At 40.8% G+C, this 20,212-nt stretch overlaps 1 protein-coding gene across 1 annotated transcript in view; it reads left to right on the top strand.

Annotated features, from left to right (window-relative positions):
- The window catches only part of LOC149472247 (ubiquitin-conjugating enzyme E2 E2), a 363,295-nt gene that overhangs the window by 50,530 nt on the left and 292,553 nt on the right, over positions 1 to 20,212 (top strand). The window contains exon 3 of the mRNA XM_089691029.1: positions 15,184 to 15,234. Within this exon, the coding sequence (XP_089547155.1) occupies positions 15,184 to 15,234 (51 nt within the window). The remainder of the gene's footprint in view (positions 1 to 15,183; positions 15,235 to 20,212) is intronic.

The raw sequence follows: 20,212 nt of genomic DNA, 5'->3' as shown, positions 1-20,212 counted from the left end.
TTACATTTCATCAGTACAGTAGTCGTTCCAAAAAAATTGGAAGACCAAGACCATGCATGCTCAGAAACAAAAGAATACATTACAATACAATACAATACGATACATTAAATCACTTCCGAAGTTGTATTCTGTTGTATGAGAATTTTGGTAACTTTAGTAACCTCTTTATTTTCAAATGCAAAAAGAAACGGACGATATTCTCATCACTAGGATTAAAAAATGCAAACATGCAACAGACCAGGATTTTTTTCATCATTTAAAGCGGAACTAAACTGTATCTGAGCACCACAAACTGAAAATGCTATTTAATTCATTTTTTTATTATTCAAAGCAAACTCCCCATCCAAGTCTCCATGTTTTATTTAGTTGAGAAATCACTTCGAAAACACACCCCTAGCATTTCTAGCTATGACCGTGGTAAGAAAGGGCATGTGATTCATGTACAATTCGTATCGCCCGATGCCTGGGACATATAGTTTCGGGCAACGGGCAGGTCGTTTTTTTTAACCCTCAGCTCTGCTGCAGGCAAACAGCAGGGCTCACCTGTCAGATGAAAGCATTCTGGCATGAGCACTGCCGCCTGATTGCTTTCACACAGCCCAAAGTGCCAGGCTCCGCCCCCCTCGTGAACCTCCCCCTGCTCACTGTCTCCCGGGCTCCGCTTGCCCATCTGTGGGCCCAGGACCAGTTCATCACCGTCGGCTAGAGGGGAGGGAATAGAGTGGACACTTCCGCTCCCCTCCCCTTCTTGTTCTGACCCAGAAGTGACGTTATGATATCAATTCCGGGTCCCCGTGAGCGATGTAAATAAATAAATAAATAAGAATGTAATGCGGTACGATCTGCACTGCATTACATTCAGTGTAGTTCAAGGGGAGACATTGGGGGTCTTTTAGATTTCTCAATAAAGAGAACCTATCACCAAATATCATCACATAGGGGACTTATTGTCCCCTATGTGATGAAAAAAAAAAAGTAAAAAAGAAAGTTGTTTTTTTTAAATTAAAGTTACAGCCAAGCACATAACATCCCCTCAAAAAAAAATTGAGCCCATCCTCACATATACTCACGTAAAAACGTGAAAGCACACACTGGGGTGCCTACGCATGAAAACATCATTTGCGATACACATGTTACACATCGCCACGCACGCTAGGATGAGAGCAATAATTCTAGCACCAGAGCTCCTCCGTAACACTATACTGATGACCTATAAAGGGCTTTAAAAGTGTCACCTATAGAAAATATAGGGTACTGAAGTTCGTCGCCATTTCACGAGCGTGCGCAAATTTTGACATGATGGATATCTATTTACTTGTTGCAACTTCATCTTTTACCAAAAAATAGGGTAATGTATTGCTTTTTTTGTGTGCTCGAAAATTAACTTAAGTGTATTTTTACTGTAATTTTGTGGTAATATCGGTACTATTGTATGACATAAAAAATTGGAACTACCATTATTTTATTCTCTAGGGTCTCTACTTTCAGAAAATAAATCATGTTTGGGGGGTTTGTGTCATCTTCAGGCCTAAGATGATTTTTTAAACGTGTGAAAAAAATGCAAAAACGGCTCTAGCAGCAAAAGAGATAAAAGATAAGCCCGATTCTCCCCTTTCCTGACGAGCTCCCAATCAGTGCTCATTACACTGCAAAGTCTCTCCCCTCCCTGCTAGTCCCTGTGTGCGGTGCTGGAAACAGGCAGGGAGGGGAGGAGGAGATAAACAGCGCAATGTTCAAAATATTAAACGTTTAAGTCGCCATAAAACCCCTTTTATTTTTAAAAGCCCCAGATATTCCTAAAAGCATCTCAGATTTAAATACGGTTTTGGTTAAAAAAAATAAAACATTTTATCAGGACAAGCAGATTATCATGAGGAACAAGTAGATTTGAACCCCAATTTAGTCCCTGGACAAGTAGTTTTTTAAAAAATGTCAACACCCCTGATGTAGCATTTACAGTACTTCCTGGAATCCCTCTGCCCTTAACTCAGACATGCTTAGTTGAGAAAGCCCCTCCTCCAGATGATAGAAAAAATGTCCATGAAGACTCCTTGGATTCATGACATCATTTTGGCCTAGGCCAGAAACTGGAAAGCAACTGAAGAAATTAAAAAAAAATTGAACACAAGTAAATACAATATACTTTATTATCTGTTTACTAAGGCTAGCAGAATAAGGATTAACCACTTGATGACCGCCATATAGCACTTTTATGTCTACAGGGCAGCCCTCCTGTACAAAATCACGTGTGTGTGTGTATATATATATATATATATACATATATATAGTGCTTTGAAAAAGTACTCATACCTCTTGAAATATTCCACATTCTGTCATGATACAACCAAAAACGTAAATGTATTTTATTGGCACATAATTGTGAAGTGGAAGGAACATGATAACTGGTTTTCAAAATTTTGTACAAGTATCTGAAAAGTGTGTCGTGCATTTGTATTCAGCCCCCTTTACTCTGATACCCCTAACTAAAATCTAATGGAACCAATTGCCTTCAGAAGTCACCTAGTTAGTAAATAGAGTCCACCTGTGTGTAATTTAATCTCAGTATAAATACAGCTGTTCTGTGAAGCCCTCAGAGGTTTGTTAGAGAACATTAGTGAACAAACAGCATCATGAGGGCCAAGGAATACGCCAGACAGGTCAGGGATATCGTTGTGGAGAAGTTTAGAGCAGGGTTAGGTTATAAAAAAAATATCCAAAGTTTTGAACATCTCACAGAGCACTGTTCATTCCATCATCCAAAAATGGAAAGAGTATGGCACAACTGCAAACCTACGAAGACATGGCCATCCACCTAAACTGACAGGCCAGGCAAGGAAAGCATTAATCAGAGAAGCAGCCAAGAAGACCCATGGTAACTCTGGGGGAGCTACAGAGATCTACAGCTCAGGTGGGAGAATCTGTCCACAGGACAACTATTAGTTGTGCACTCCACAAATGGCAAGAAGAAAGCCATTGTTGAAAGAAAGCCATAAGAAGTCCTGTTTGCAGTTTGCAAGAAGCCATGTGGGGGACACAGCAAACATGTGGAAGAAGGTGCTCTGGTCAGATGAGGCCAAAATTAAACTTTTTGTCCAAAAAGCAAAATGTGTGTGTCAGAAAACTAACATGGCACATCACCCTGAACACACCATCCCCACTGTGAAACATGGTGGTGGCAACATCATGTTGTGTTGGATGCTTTTCATCAGCAGGGACAGGGAAACTGGTCAGAGTTAATGGGAAGATGGATGGAGCCAAATACAGGGCAATCTTAGACAAAAACCTGTTAGAGTCTGAAAAAGACTTGAGACTGGGGCGGAGGTTCACCTTCCAACAGGACAACGACCCTAAACATACAGCCAGAGCTTCAATGGAATGGTTTAGATCAAAGCATATTCATGTGTTAGAATGCTCCAGTCAAGTCCAGACTTAAACCCAATTGAAAATCTGTGGCAAGACTTGAAAATTGCTGTTCATAGACGCTCTCCATCCAATCTGACAGAGCTTGAGCTATTTTGCAACGAATGGGCAAAATTTCACTCTCTAGATCTGCAAAGCTGGTAGAGACATCCCCAAAAAAGCTGTAATTGCAGCGAAAGGTGGTTCTACAAAGTATTGACTCGGAGTGGGTGGGGAGGGGGGGGGAGACTGAATACAAATGCAAGCCACACTTTTCAGATATTTATTTGTAAAACATTTTGAAAACCATTTATCATTTCCCTGCCACTTCACAAATGTGCCACTTTGTGTTGGGCTATCACATAAAATCCCATAAAATACATTTATGTTTTTGGTTGTAACATGACAAAATGTGGAAAATTTCAAGGGTATGAATACTTTTTCAAGGCACTGTGTATATATATATCTATGTATATATAGATATATATACGTGGGATTTTGCACTTCCGCCATAGAGGGAGAGTGTGCATCGCCAGCGGCTCACTTCTGCTGTGAACACCCACAGCAGAAGCCGATCTGTGAGTCCTGGTGAACGGATGTGTGCCAGCACCTGCCTCTCATCGGGCCATAGAGAGAACAGAGCTCTGCCTATATAAACAAGGCAGAGCTCTGTTCTGACATGTGGTGAACTGAATTGTGCCTCTGCAAAGCTGGGAACACGATCCTTCAGTTCCTGTAGTAACAGCACCACCTAATGTGCACCAAGCACATAGGCACACATTTACCCTTTGATTGCCCTAGATGTTAACCCCTTCCCAACCATTGTCATTAGTACAGTGTTAGTGCATATTTTTAGCACTGATTTCTGTATTAGTATCACTGGTTCCTACAAAGTGCCAGTTAGTGTAAAAATGTCCGCCGCAATATCGCAGTCCCACTATAAGTCGCTGATCGCCGCTATTACTAGTATAAAAAAAATAAATACAATTCTAGTATATGTTCTTTAGTTTGTAGACACTATAACTTTTGCGCAAACTAATCAATGTACACTTTTTCATGTATTGAAAATATGTAACAGTACAATTTGGCTTATATTTATGAAGAAATTTGATTTTTACATTTTTTTATTGCATGTTTTATAGGTGAAAATAAAAAATATTGTTTTTTTTTTTTTTCAAAATTATCGGTCTTTTTTTGTTTATAACGCAAAAAGTAAAAACCGCAGAGGCAATCAAATACCACCACAAGAAAGGTCTATTTTTGGGAAAAAAGGACATAAATGTAATGTATGTACAGCGTTTCATGAACACACAATTATCAGTTAAAATTATTCAGCGCCGTACAGCAAAAAAATGGCCTGGTCAGGAAGGGGGGTAAAGCTTCCGGAGGGCAAGAGGTTAAAAATAGCTACTAGTGAGAGAGCGTTTAGTTCCGCTTTGAAACTTAAATGGTCTTGTCTTCTCGCCTCCTTTACCAGGGCTAATGTGCACGTGCTTACAGGGAAAATAGTGACAACTCTTCAGTGTGCTGCTGCTCCCTTGTTGTTCAGTCAGCAGGCTGGGGGTGTGTACTTAACCCAGGACCCTGCATTCTTTATATCTGGTCTCCCACAGTACATACAACATGGAAATGCAGTTATTTTAGTAAATATAAACTGCTAAATACCTTTTGTCATCAGCAGTTGGAGCAGTCTTGTGACTTTTATCAGTGTTCAGCAGAGCACTGGTTAAATCTTGTAGAAGTTTTCCTTCTGCTAGGAGGATGCAAAACCCCTGACCCTCTGTCTGGACAGTGTGGATTGGCCCTGTGCTGATCACATGGACTCTCCCAAGAAAAAAAGAAAATCTCTTTATCAATACACACTGAACTGAGCATGTGCAGAATGGCTATGGGTTCAGTCTGTCTTATTAGGAGATAAGAAGTGGACATTTGAACAAGAGGAGGGGCAGAGAAGAAAGGATCAAACGGCCTTTTTACACAATGTTAGGGATTAACCCCTTAGGTTCCACAGTGAGTATAACAGGCATGCTTTACTTCATATACAGGCTGATTTTACTGTTGTGGGTTTAGTAACACTTTAAGCTGTGCTGCCATTGCAGTGGACATAAGGAACCTGACCATGCTTTATGGCAGAGGTGCCTATATCATAAAACTGGCTGCACAGAGTTATAGCAGTTACTGTATACCTATTTCAACTGCTTTGCTGGTGTTCACCTAGGTACTGGGGGTAGCCAGGAAACTTTTGCCTTGTGGCCCTTTTGAGAAATGTTTTCATAATACATACACTGACTAATTTAGGGCCATATATTAGCCCCTTGGTGACTGTTCCTTTGCAACTGCTAATTTGTAACATGTGAAGCCTAAACTGGCTCGACCTGCTGTCCTGAGGTGAGGTATAAACCCTTGTTTGTTAAGATTTGTAATGGAAGTAAGACTGTGCTTTCAACCTGTGATGACAATTTCAGACATTGTTTTAAATCAGCTGTCACTGTCACGGGGCGACAATTCTGCCAATAATACTACTGGTGGAAATCATTGTATACTAGCTGAAAGCAAAACTAAAAATATATTTTTTTGTTTCAAGCACTTCACATTGAAACAGAGATTACTAAAATGTGGCCTATTACATTCAGGAGCAAATGCCATTAAAACGTATTTTTTTAGAGTAAGGAACGGTTAAAATGTTTATTTTTTTTTATTTTTGCTTCTTATGTCCCTGGGAGATATCTCTTCACTTGATGAAGACATAACAGGATATGAGGGGAAATTTTCCAAAGTGGTTCTAAAGACTGAAGGTTTTTTACCTTCATGCATTCTATGCATGAAGGTAAAACACCTTCTGTGTGCAGCAGCAACCCCCCTAGTACTCACCTAAGCCCCTTCTCCATCCAGCGATGTACACTGGAGTCTCGGCTATCCTGGGACTTCCTCTTCTCATTGGCTGAGACAGAAGCAGGAACCATTAGCTCGCACTGTTGTCCATCACAGCGAGCCAATGAAAAGAGAGAGAGGGCTGGGTTGAGCCGTGGTTCTGTGTGTGAATGGGCACACAGAGCAACGGGTGCCCCCATAGCACACTGCTTGCTGTGGGGGCACCTGACAGGAAGGAGGGGCCAGGAAAGTCTGCGGGGGACCCAAGAAGAGGAGGATCAGGGCTGCTCTGTGCAAAACCGCTGTACACAGCAGTTAAGTATTATTTATTTATTTAAAATAAATAAATAAATAAGCCTTTAGAATCACTTTCACACCTTCTAAAACATTAAAAATAAGTGCCTAAATTGTTTCAAATCCAGAAATACACTGTCTCATCCTGCTCTGCACATGCTCAGTTGCTCTCTGTTCTTCAGCACTGTTCCTTAAATGTAGAGGCCGATCTGCTGACTGTCTATAGATTTACTACTGATCAGGTGCTCTGAGCTTCAGTAAGATGGCAGCCTCCAGCAAGAAGAAACAGGAGCAATTCTGGAGGCAACTTACAGCGCACACTAGTTTTGGTAGCATAATTTTTAATGTGGAATGTATGTTCCTTGCTAAAGAACATGATTGTTTATCTGCCTAGTAGGGGTAAAGTTCCACTTTAAGGAAAAACATACCTGTCAAGAATAGTTATTTAAATCTTATTCAGATTTAAAATGTTACCTCGTTTATAGTGAAGCTTTAACTGTATCTGTAATACTTAAAGGATAAGTTCACCTTTGGAACATGTTACATGTTCCACCCATTTTTAGGGTGGAACATGCAACATGTTCCCATAGCCGCAGCTGCGCTTGCCGTCCCTCCCTCTGACAGATAGTACGGGGAGAAGTTTCCCTGTATTATCTGTCAGATTTGAAAACAGCGTGACCGTGCGGGGCTCCGCCCACACAGCCACATCACACATTCACTGTGTTCTGTGAATGAGTGCCTACAAGTCCCAACAACCTTAGCGGCTGTTGGCTTGTAATTTTCAATGAACTACCACAGTGCTGTGGAGCGCCGTGGTAGTTCATTGAAGCTTCCTGTCAGTATATCTGCTTGACCATACATCCCGTACTGCAAGCAGATATTCTGACAAGTCTGCAGGAGACCTGCATGGCATCAACTATATACTGATTGCTGGTGCAATGCTTTCCAGGCTCCTTTGGACAAAAAAAATTAAATGCAGATTTTTTTTATTTTGTTCAAAAGGTGAACTAAAGGAAAACATTTGGAGTGGAGAGGGATTAGAGCATCTGTCAGTTTTTATTGTTGTCTGGGCCCCCATTAAGGAAATTCACCCTCTTTATTTGACCTGTTTACTATTGTCATTGAAAGTAAAAATAAATCTCAAATTTTGGGTTGTCCCCAGAAAAGTAATAAAATTAAAACCTTCTAATGGGGACACTAATTTTAGTGATTCGGGTGTCCCCAAGGAATTCCCTTAATTTGCAGGGATTTCCTCTCACTTCTTGTTTGGCTATGGAACAGGAAGTGAAGAGAAATCTCCCCAATGTCGCACAGTGAAAAAAAAATCTGACAACCCTCCCTTGCTCTATCCAAAATGAAAAAAAAATGTTTTGCCTTTAGTCATACTTTAACCTTACAGTTGCAAGAAAAAGTATGTGAATCCCTTGGGATTACGTGGAGTTTTGCATGAATTGGGCATAAAATGTGCTCTGAACGTCATCTAAGTCACAACAATAGAAGAACACAGTCTGCTAAACATAATACTACACAAACATTAGATGTTGCCATGGTTTAATTGCACATAACATGTAAACATTCACAGTGCAGGGAGGAAAAAGTATGTGAACCTTTGGACTTAATAACTGGTTGACCCTCCTTTGGCAGCAATAACCTCAACCAAACGTTTCCTGTAGTTGCAGATCAGACCTGCACAATGATCTGGAGTAATTTTGGACCACTCCTCTTCACAAAACTGTTTCAGTGTAGCAATATTCTTGGGATGTCTGGTGTGAATCACTCTCTTAAGGTCATGCCACAGCATTTCAATCGGGTTGAGGTCAGGACTCTGACTGGGCCACTCCAGAAGGCGTATTCTGTGCTGTTGCAGCCATTGTTTTGTTGAATTACTTGTATGCTTTGGGTCATTGTCCTGTTGCATCACCCATCCTCTGCGGAGCTTCAGTTGGCAGACAGATGGTCGTACGTTTTCCTGCAAAATGTCTTGATAAACTCTGGAATTCATTTTCCCATCAATGACAACAATCCATCCAGGCCCTGAGGCAGCAAAGCAGCCCCAAACCATGATGCTCCCTCCGCCATGTTTTACAGTGGGGATGAGGTTTTGATGTTGGTGTGCTGTGTCTTTTTTTCTCCACACATAGTGTTGTGTGTTCTTCCCAAACAACTCAATCTTGGTTTCATCTGTCCACAGTATATTTTGCCAGTAGTGCTGTGGAACATCCAGGTGCTCTTTTGCAAACTTCAAACGTGCTGAAATATTCTTTTTGGACAGCAATGGCTTCCTCCGTGGTGTCCGCTCATGTACTCCATTCTTGTTTAATGTTTTCCTTATTGTAAATGTGTCAACAAAAATGTTAGCATGTGCCAGAGATTTCTGTAGGTCTTTAGCTGACACTCTGGGATTCTTCTTTACCTCATGCAGCATTCTGCGCTGTGCTCTTGCAGTCATTTTTACAGGACGACCATGTCTAGGGAGAGTAGCAACAGTGCTAAACTTTCTCCATTTGTAGACAGTCTGTCTTACCGTGGACACATGAACATCAAGGCTTTTGGAGATACTTTTGTAACCCTTTCCAGCTTCATGCAAGTCAACAATTCTTGATCGTAGGTCTTCTGAGAGCTCTTTTCTGCGAGGCATGGTTCACATCAGACAGTGCTTCTTGAAAGCAGTAAACCCAAAACAGGTGTGTGTTTTTTTAAGGGCAGGACAGCTGTCAGCAACACATCTAATATCATCACACTGATTGGAGTCAAGGTTGGCTCACTCCTGGCTCCAATTAGCTCTGGGAGAAGTCATTATGCTAGGGCCTCACATACTTTTTCCTCCCTGCACTGTGAATGTTTACATGTTATGTGCAATTAAACCATGGCAACATCTAATGTTTGTGTAGTATTATGTTCAGCAGACTGTGTTCTTCTATTGTTGTGACTTAGATGACGTTCAGAGCACATTTTATGCCCAATTCATGCAAAACTCCACGTAATCTCAAGGGGTTTACATACTTTTTCTTGCAACTGTATTTTTAAAAGAAAATACACTGGCTATACAGGGTTTTTTAAGGCATGACAATAAATTTGTTACCGTAGTACAAAGCAGAAGCTTTTTACCTTCAAAGATCTGCAGAACTGAGCCATACAAAGAAAGAGGGAGTGAGGAGGAGCAGTCACTGCTCTGACTCTGTCACATGTGTGGGTGCATTTTGGCTTGAGCTACTGAACTCTGTAAATAGGCTTTTTAGTACAGGATAAAAGGAGAAGCTGGAAATGTGAAATGATACCTTAAGCACCATCTGTTGACAAAAAAAGAATACATATTATGATTTAAATATTTAATTTTTAAAGCCATTGGATGCGCATGATAAGCAGTTAACATTTTCCAAAGATGTTATCAGTGGCAGCTAACATTTTTTTATAACAATACTTTCCTTTAATAAGACATTCCAAGTGCCATACATTTTATTTTGTCTCAAATATATGATGTTGGCAATTGTCAAGTTTTGTGGGGTGCTGAAATAATGAGGGCCTTCCTTTTATTTTATGTAAAGTATCTTCTACATTCCATCTTGCTCCTGCACAAAATTGCATTTTATTTGAGAATATTGTAGTACATGCTTTGAAATTCAGATGGAAAAAATGTTTCTTCCATTTTTTGTTGAAGCTTTTAACGCTAATATTACTCATTCATACTTTATATGTGTCCCAATAATTGCTACTATTCAAAACTTTCCCTTCTAACCTTATTCAAGCATGTAGGCATTGCTAGTTATTCTGATTAGAAAGAAAAAGAAGCATGAAAGGTAGCAGTTTACAGGAAAACCTCTCTGTAGAAAATATGAAACTGTATTTATTTTCACTCCATTAAAAGCAGTGCAGACATATGCAACAGACAGATGTATTTCAAGGATAACCCATTACTTTGTCTGTCCCTGAAATGCATCTGTCTGTTGCTTATGCTTTCAGTGCTTTTAATGGAGTGAAAATAAACAGCTTTTCATGTTTCCTGTGGTGGATTCTTTACCATGTGCTGCTAGGTTGTTTTTATACTCCTTTTTAAAGTGCAATGTACACATATAATACCTTCCCTTGAGCCCCCCCATGATCAATGTCCTATCAAATATGTTTGATCAAATAATTTCAAATACCTCTTTTGAAAGGTCATCACTGTCTCTGCAGGCTGCTCTTTGTTCCTTAGTAAGATCGAGTCACAGCACCCTGGCTGAAGCATTATATGAAAGAACCCATCCCTTTAGATCTGCATATGCTTCATTTTGGTCAGTGAGCCCTGCAGACTTTAGTTGTGCAATCTTCTGATTAGGTGCTTGATTACACCTTGATCAGTTATGACACCAGCCATCTAATTGCTTGACAGTTCAGTTGAGAGCACAAGCAACTGTGACAGCTACCATTCGCGGCATGCCTTGAATGTAACCATTCTGGGAAATAGTTAAATCAAGGGGTTTAGTTTCACTTTACAGTATATATATATATATATATATATATATAGATATAGATATATAGGTATACACACACCACACACTATATTGCCAAAAGTATTGGGACGCCTTCCTTTACATGCATATGAACTTTAATGGCATCCCATCTTAGTCCATAAGCTTCAATTTTGAGTTGGCCCACCCTTTGCTGCCATAACAGCTTCAACTCTTCTGGGAAGGCTGTCCGCAAGGTTTAGGAGTGTGTCTATGAGAATGTTTGACCATTCTTCCAGAAGCGCATTTGTGAGGTCAGGCACTGATGTCAGATGAGAAGGCCTGGCTCGCAGTCTCCACTCTAATTCATCCCAAAGGTGTTCTATCGGGTTGAGATCATGACTCTGTGATCAAGTTCCTCCACCCCAAAATCGCTCATCCATGTCTTTATGGACCTTGCTTTGTGCACTGGTGAGCAGTTATGTTGGAAGAGGAAGGGGCCATCCCCAAACTGTTCCCACAAAATTGGGAGCATGAAATTTTCCATAATGTCTTGTTATGCTGACGCCTTTGGAGTTCCCTTCACTGGAACTAAGGGGCAAAGCCCAACCCCTGAAGAACAACCCCACACCATAATCCCCCCTCCACCAAACTTTACACCTGGTACCATGCAGTCAGGCAAGTACCGTTATCCTGGCAACTGCCAAACCCAGACACGTCCATTGTCAGACAGTGAAGTGTGATTTGTCACTCCAGAGAACACGTCTCCACAGTTCTAGAGTCCAGTGGCAGTGTGCTTTACACCACGGCATCCAATGCTTTACATTGCACTTTGTGATGTAAGACTTGGATGCAGCTGCTCGGCCATGGAAACCCAATCCATTAAGCTATGTACGCACTGCTGTTGTGCTAATACGAAAGCCACACGCAGTTTGGAGGTCTTTAGCTGTTCACTCTACAGACTGTTGGCGACTTCTGCGCACTGTGCACTTCAGCATGTGCTGGATATATCTATATTTTTTGGAAAATAAGGTGTAGTGTCACTTTAAGCTTTTTTTCTTTTTTATGTTAAAGTGATACTGAAGATAATTAAATAATATATAACAAACATGTTATACTTAAGTGCTCTGTGTAATAATTTGGCACAGAGCAGCCCTGAAGCTCCGCTTCTCAGGTCCCCCACTGGCACTCCTGGTTCCTCTCCCCTGCTGCATGCCCCCATGGTAAACTGCCTCCATAGACACACAGAGCATGGCTCAGTTAGATCCCCCGCCCCTTCCTCACTGGATGTGATGGCTTCCTCCATGGCTCCTGCTGCTGTCTCTGAGCCATTGAGGAGGGGAAAGCCTGAAGAGCTGCTGCTCTCATGCACATCACTGGATCGAGATCCGGCTCAGGTAAGTATAAGAGGGTTGGGGGGGGGAGGGGGTAGCTGCACTCTGGAGATTTCATGTCTTGCCTTCATGTATATTTTATTTTAATTATTTATTACATATACTTATATAGTGCCGTCGATTACACAGCACTTTACATATATATTGTACATTCTCATCAGTCCCTAACTTTCAAGGAGCGTACAATCTAAGGTCCCTAACTCACATTCATACATACACATACTAGGGCCAATTTAGACAAGAGCCAATTAACCTACCAGCTTGTCTTTGGAGTGTGGGAGGAAACCAGAGTACCCAGAGGAAACCTGCACAGGTACAATGAGAACTATGCAATATCCGTGCAGGTAGTGCCGTGGTTGGGATTTGAACCAACGACCCTAGTATAGATTGAATGAAAGTAGAAAAACCTTCAGGGTTTAGAACTACTCTAAATGCCAACTTTGGATATTACACTTTACATGTATTTTTTGCATAGCAGTCAGGTTTCAGCATGTTGCTTATGTTAATAATGATCATATTACTTTTATTGTAATTGCTATAAATGTTTATTTGATTTTTTTTGCATTTAAATGACTTCTAAATACTCTGTTTTTACAGTCTCGCTTTGGTAATGCTTTGTTTTTACCTTTTAACAGAATGCCATTATAGGCAGGAAATTGAATAATTAGTTACAATGACAGAGAGTAAATTGAGTGTGATTGAATAATGTTAATTCTGCCTAGACAGCTCCTTTCAGATCCCTTTTAGTGCTCCTGATTTTCAGTCAAAAAATCTATATATGGATAACCTTACATGAAATCAATTGGTAGAGCTGCAATGTTCACAGCTGCCTTTGTATATTTATTTGACTCATTTAAACTAAAAGGTGACTGACTTCTTGAGTTCACTGAAAGCTTACTGTTGTTAGCATAAAATAATGACCATAGCGAGATGTATTGATATTGATCCAGAACAATAGACATTAACCATGTCCATCATTTCCTCATTTCCTCCAAGATCATGGAATTAACACTGCCAGTGCGTTTCAATTACTTGGTTAATAGTACACTTCTTTTTCCCAAACCAGAGAAATGATTCAGACAAGTGCTTAGATCTTGCACAGGTTGCTATCAAAAGGGAGCATTTATTAATTATCCTTAACACATTCCCTTTGGTACGCAGTCTGAGTGAGTTTATTGATTAAAATATCCCTTTACACATAAGCGTGTATCAACGTTCATGGGAATGTTGTGTGGTATCTATACAGCTAACTTCATACTTTCCTAGACACAAGTCCCCCTAGCTAGAATCACAGATTTATGGGACTGCAATTGGTTAGACCGGCCATTCGCAACCAGTGTTCCTCGGAAACCTGAGGTTCCTCCAGAGGTTTCTAGGGGTTCCATGGGCAGTCATGGATTAACATTCCATGTGATGGTGCTTACATAGTGCTGGGACCAATGTCTTGACAAGACCAACTTGACAGGACCAACTGCATGACACCAGTGGAGCCTATCTCCTCTCTCCTTGTGTCTCAGATAAGTTACAATTACCGGTAAGGAAAGAATTATTCTGACAGACCTTCAATATAAGAGTCATTATTCACACTGACCACCAATGGAAGGAGGCATGTCTCCACACACCACCTATGTGAGGAAGCACAATGCTGATCACTAAACTAAGGGAGTCTGTCTTCTTGCTGTTTTTAATATTTGAATCATTATCCTATCATATTACTGAAAATAATTTTGCCAGATAGAGATAGGAGGATGCTAATAAATGATCAGCCTGGTGTCAAAGATGCCATATCTACATCTTACTGATTATGTTTTTACAACCAAAATCTGTAGTTGGAAACATTTTAGTAGACGTTTCTTCGAGAACTGACATTTTTTTTAAAGTAGTTGTAAATCTCTGAATTGAGAAACGAATAAAGCATATGCCTTTATAGTGTGTACTTGATTTTTATCGGCTCTCTCATCCATCTGCTATCTGCATGAATTTTTTCTGACAGGTTATTCTAACACCACAGAATCACGGGAGATGGTATCGTGTCTCCTCCAGCACACAGAAAATGATGGACAGCCTCAGTTGTACATGTTTCCTTATAAGACTGTGTAGAGGGGGGTTTATCCTTCCCTCCACTCACGTCTCAGATTACACTTAGCTCCCTGCTCTGTACTGTGCAGTGTGTGACATCAGATCTCTGCACCCTGCTTTCTGGAACTGAGAAAATAGTTTTTGATTTGTTTTCTTTGAATGGCTGTAGAGAAGAGAAAACCGCAGATAAACAGGCACAACTTAAGTTGGAGGAATCGTTTCATCTCTGTGTATCACCTGAGGCTAGTCACTTCACTGGGTATATGTAAAGGTTTATAGCCACTTGAAGAGCTCCTTTGGGATAAAAATGTAAAGAAAGTCTGGGATAGACACTATTACTCTCTAGTATACCACAGCAGGGTGAAGCTCACACTTTGCCAGGTGATTGCGTGTATTGTACTAGATAGATCGGCAAAGTCTTTCTACCTGAAACATCTGGTGGTATTTGACAGAGGTTTGAAAACCCTATTTTTGAGATCTACATATTCTAGCCCAAAATAATTTTTCTACTCTAGTGGCCTGACAAAATGGCTTTGTATTGCACTTTTTTTTGCATTATTACATTTGCAATATTAAAGTACAGATTGATGTGGCCCTGTTAGCAATCAGTTTACTGTAAGTAAAAATCTAAAATGAAACTTCTGGATTGTCATTTCTCTAGGCTGTTTACGTGTTACAATGTGTGATCATTAAATGCTATTATTTCTCTTCCCTTCTAGAATTCAGAAAGAACTTGCAGAGATAACGCTGGATCCTCCTCCAAATTGCAGGTGAGGGGCATAATTTGCTTGAAGAACACAGTAGCAACATGTTCCCACCTTTGCTGGTTGTTTTAAGTCATGCTTAACCGTTCTGTTGGGTATTGGTAGCTTGTTGTCGCTGGGCATCACACCATGCAAGGCTATGGTTATGGTGAGAGAAGGTTGAGTGGCGCTGTTCTTTCTTTGTTTTGTATGGAAGAGTAATGGCTAAAAAGGAAAATAGACAGTAAATGAAATCTAGTAAACACTTTATTCCATGATTTGGAGGAAAGGCAGCTCCCAGCAAGTGAGAGTGACAGATCAGCTTACTGAAGCAGATTAATTACACCTATCTTTAGCAGTGCTTTGCAGGATTTGTTGTGCCTTCGCTGACTTATGAAAGTTTATGATGTGATTTGCAGTCTGGATACATTAGAGAATTTGGTTTTGTGTGTTCATGATGTTGTCTTACCCTGATCATTAATAATTGATGGATTTGATGTCAGCAGCCCCATTAGATTCAGATATGTAACTCAAGTGATACCCTATAGCAGCTTTTACTCTTTTAGTCTAGAGCAGCCTTTCTCAACCAGGGTACCCAGGTACTCTGGGGTGCCTTGAGGTTTCTTCTGGGGTGCCTTGGCAAAATGTCTAAATGTTGTCCAAAACTTGTATACAAGCCGGAGGGTGGAAGAAGCCTAACTTTTAGTTACACCAAGTCACAGGTCTTCATTGTGCGTCATTACAACCTTCTAGCCATCGGCGTCCTGATAGCCAATGACATCAGTTGATAAGGAGGATGTCAATTGCCTGCACAGCATCTTTGTTTGACTCTCCCCTGCCCCTCTCTGTCAGTGCTGGGGTCACATTATCTCAGTGATGGAGAAAAACAGAGAAACACTGTATTACTGGTCAGGACCAGTGTGCAAAAGTGTATTTGATTAGGAAGAATAAATCACCTCTAATGTTGGGTGTCCTACATGTGTGTGGATTTTGCTGTGTTATATAAAACTATTGGAATAGTTTTTCACATTTTAGAATGGGGTGCCTCAAGACTGTCCATAATTTTAAAGGGTGCCTCAGGACTGTCCATAGTTTTAAAGGGTGCCTTGACTGAAAAAAGGTTGAGAAAAACTGGTCTAGAAGAACCCTTGACATAATTTAGGGTCTCAGGGAATCCCTGCTAAAAACAGTTCATTAGTGGTTGGTTGGAAAAATTTCCTCTTACATTTTTGGCCAATGGGAACAATGCCCCCTTAGAGACAGCTAAAAAGACCTTCAGACCCAAGGCCATTGAAAGTCATGCAGCTGGTTTTGCCAAGTGGTGCTGGCTATGAAACTATGCAGGCCCCATCAGTGGCAGATCAGTCAGCCACAGCTCAAGGAATCCCTAGCAACCTCTAAAAGAATCCTAGGGTTTCATGGAGCCTTAGTTTGAGAATGGCTGCTCCATAGTATTCCATTTTGCTGTTACTCCAGTAGCTTTATAAAAGGTTGTGTACGGAGTATAGCAGAGGAGATGGCTATGTCATTGCAGGAGTGACTGACTGCTGGTGCAGCTTTATTTCGTTTTGTACCCTCATGGGGGACACCCAGGGATTTTATAACGTAATCTGTAGTAGATGAACCACAAGGTAAGCCCCTATTCACACCAGTGCGATTTTTAATGCGATTTAACAGTTCAAAATCACATGACAAGTTGCACCTTATTTGTGCCTATGGAATCGTTCAAATTGGTACGACTCTGACTTTGGGTTGCGGCACCGATTTTGAAAAAAGTTTCCTGCGCTATTTTTGGCGATTTCATGTGCGACTTGCATAGACATCTGTGCATGAAGTCGCACAGATGTCGGGCAAGCCGCACATGAAATCGCACTGAACAGCGGTTTTGAAATTGCGCTACTTCAGGTGAAGTAGTGCGATTGCAAAGCCACATTCAGTGTCAGCCAAGGCTTAAGTGGTACTAAACACACACTGTTTAATTTACATGATCCCTTCTCTTTATTTATACAGTGAGGAACAGAAGTATTTGAACACCCTGCGATTTTGCAAGTTCTCCCACTTAGAAATCATGGAGGGGTCTGAAATTCACATTGTAGGTGCATTCCCACTCTGAGAGGCAGAATAAAAAAAAAATTGAGGAAATCACATTGTATGATTTTTAAAGAATTTATTTGTCTTGCACTGTCTTACATAAGTATTTGAACACCTAAGAAACAGCAAGAATTCTGGCTCTCAAAGACCTGTTACTGTGCCTTTAAAAAGTTCACCTCTACTCCACTCATTAATCTAACTTAGTAGCACCTGTCTGAGCTCTTTAAAGACACCTGTCCACCCCACAGTCAGTCAGACGCCAACTACTACCATGGGCAAGACCAAGGAGCTGTCAAGACACCAGAGACAAAATTGTGGACCTCCACAAGGCTGGAAAGGGCTATGGGGCAATTGCTAAGCAGCTTGGTAAAAATAGATCAACTGTTGGAGCAAATGTTAGAGAATGGAAGAGGCTAAAGACGACTGTCAGTCTCCCTCGGACTGGGGCTCCATGCAAGATCTCACCTCGTGGGGTATCACTGATGATAAGAAAGGTGAGGAATCAGCCCAGAACTACAAGGGAGGAGCTGGTCAATGACATGAAGAGAGCTGGGACCACAGTTTCAAAGGTCACTGTCGGTAGAACACTTTGCCGTCATGGTTTCGAATCATGCATTGCACGGAAGGTTCCCCTGCTTAAGTCTTCACATGTCCAGGCCCGTCTGAAGTTTGCCAATGACCATCTGGATGATCCAGAGGAGGTATGGGAGAAAGTCATGTGGTCAGATGAGACCGAAGTAGACCTTTTGGTCTAAACTTCACTCGCCGTGTTTGGAGGAAAAAGAAGGATGAGTTGCATCCCAAGAACACAATTCCTACTGTGAAGCATGGGGGTGGTAACATCATGCTTTGGGGGTGCTTTTCTGCGAAGGGGACAGGGCGACTGCACTGTATTAAGGAGAGGATGAATGGGGCCATTTATTGTGAGATTTTGAGCAACAACCTCCTTCCCTCAGTCAGAGCATTGAAGATGGGTCGTGGCTGGGTCTTCCAACATGACAACGACCCGAAGCACACAGCCAGGATAACCAAGGAGTGGCTCCGTAAGAAGCATATCAAGGTTCTGGAGTGGCCTAGCCAGTCTCCAGACCTAAATCCAATAGAACATCTTTGGAGGGAGCTGAAACTCCGTGTTGCTCAGCGACAGCCCCGAAACCTGACAGATCTAGAGGAGATCTGTGTGGAGGAGTGGGCCAAAATCCCTATTGCAGTGTGTGCAAACCTGGTCAAGAACTACAGGAAATGTTTGACCTCTGTAATTGCAAACAAAGGCTTCTGTACCAAATATTAACACTGATTTTCTCAGGTGTTCAAATACTTATGTTCAGCAGTGCAAGACAAATACATTCTTTAAAAATCATACAATGTGATTTCCTGAATTTTTTTTTAAATTCTGTCTCTCAGAGTGGGAATGCACCTACAATGTGAATTTCAGACCCCTCCATGATTTCTAAGTGGGAGAACCTGCAAAATCGCAGGGTGTTCAAATACTTCTGTTCCTCACTGTACAGATAATGGAAACCTATTTAATTTAATAGAAAAAAAAATCTAAGTACCTTTTTTCATAATCGATATACATCTGCCATGTGACCCATCTCTTTCTTAGCTCATCTTCAGGGAAACATCGGCGGGAAGATATCCTAGTCCTCTGCTGCTGGTGACATGTTAAAAAAAAACAGCTTTCAAAATACAAAGGAAATACATAATTAATATCAAGTAAACATTTTCAGTTGTTATACAAACATATATTTGAACTCAAATCTTTGTTATTTTTCTGCAAAAACATGGCGTGGGTTATTTAGGGGGAGGCTCTGCCAATCGCAGTCTGTTTCATGCTCCTCCAGTCTGTGCTTTAAATTACAGGAGGGTGCTTTTCCATCAATCAAGATGTAATATACTTCCCCCATTGTGTTTAGCTGTTTAGTGGGCATGGAGGAGGAGGGGGGAGTGGGCTGACATATATATGGTGTTTACATCCACACGTAAGACTCTATATTCATGTTGACTGCACAGATAAGAAAAAAAGGAGGAAATGAACATCTTAGAAGGGAGCTGAAACTGGAGCATGCTCAGTAGATGTAGCAATGACTGGTCTACACAATCTCAGGCTGCAGCAGGGACATAGACAAGGGGACAGGGTCAGTGAAAAGCAGGATCAACCAGGTTTTTTGCAGAATACAGAAAACAAATCCCATAGTGATTGAGTAAGTATGAACAGCATGTAATACAGCATGTACTGACAGTTTTTAATGATGTAGGTTTAATGACACTTTAAATAAAAGGTGTGTGATTGAGTGCCAGTGCTGAAGTGCTGTTAAGTCTATAGTTAATTGACTTTACTTGCTGATTATCATGTAAAGACATTTATCTTTTTCTGTATCTGATTTACAGCGCAGTGTGCTCCTGAACTTTGTCAGTGTTTTAGTTTGCAATGCGCTTTGTAGTAAACCTTCTGCTTTGTTGTCCTTTTTAGTGTTTTAAATGCTAAAGAGTTGTCTTTGTCAGTTATCATTCTTTGTATCAGAAAATTGGCACTGAAGCAGCAGAGGAACACATTTTTTTTGGTGTTTTAAGTAGATTCTGTTTGGTCTGTAAATAAAACAACCTCACGTTGGAAGATCTGAGCAAAAAACATAGTGTATGGGGAATATGACCTTTTTAGTAATTGCTTTTGATGCATGTTTCAGCTGGAGTGGATAAACACTTGCTTTCTAGATAAAATCCTCATTTGAACGGTGATCTGTATGTCAGTGTTTATGAGAATGTCAGCCCAGATTCTTGTAATAACATTGGTTTTTAGAATGTTGTTATATCGCGCTACAATGTCATGAGGATGTGGACAGATCTGAGCAAGTAATGGTGGTAAAAGAGAAACGTTCTGTATTATTACCAGTGACACTTCATGCTGGGAGTT

Source organism: Staurois parvus, unplaced genomic scaffold, assembly GCF_062004578.1.
Source record: "Staurois parvus isolate SC_StPar_1 unplaced genomic scaffold, SC_StPar_1.0 ptg000021l, whole genome shotgun sequence".
NCBI lineage: Eukaryota > Metazoa > Chordata > Amphibia > Anura > Ranidae > Staurois > Staurois parvus.
This window is presented reverse-complemented; position numbering and strand designations above follow the sequence as displayed.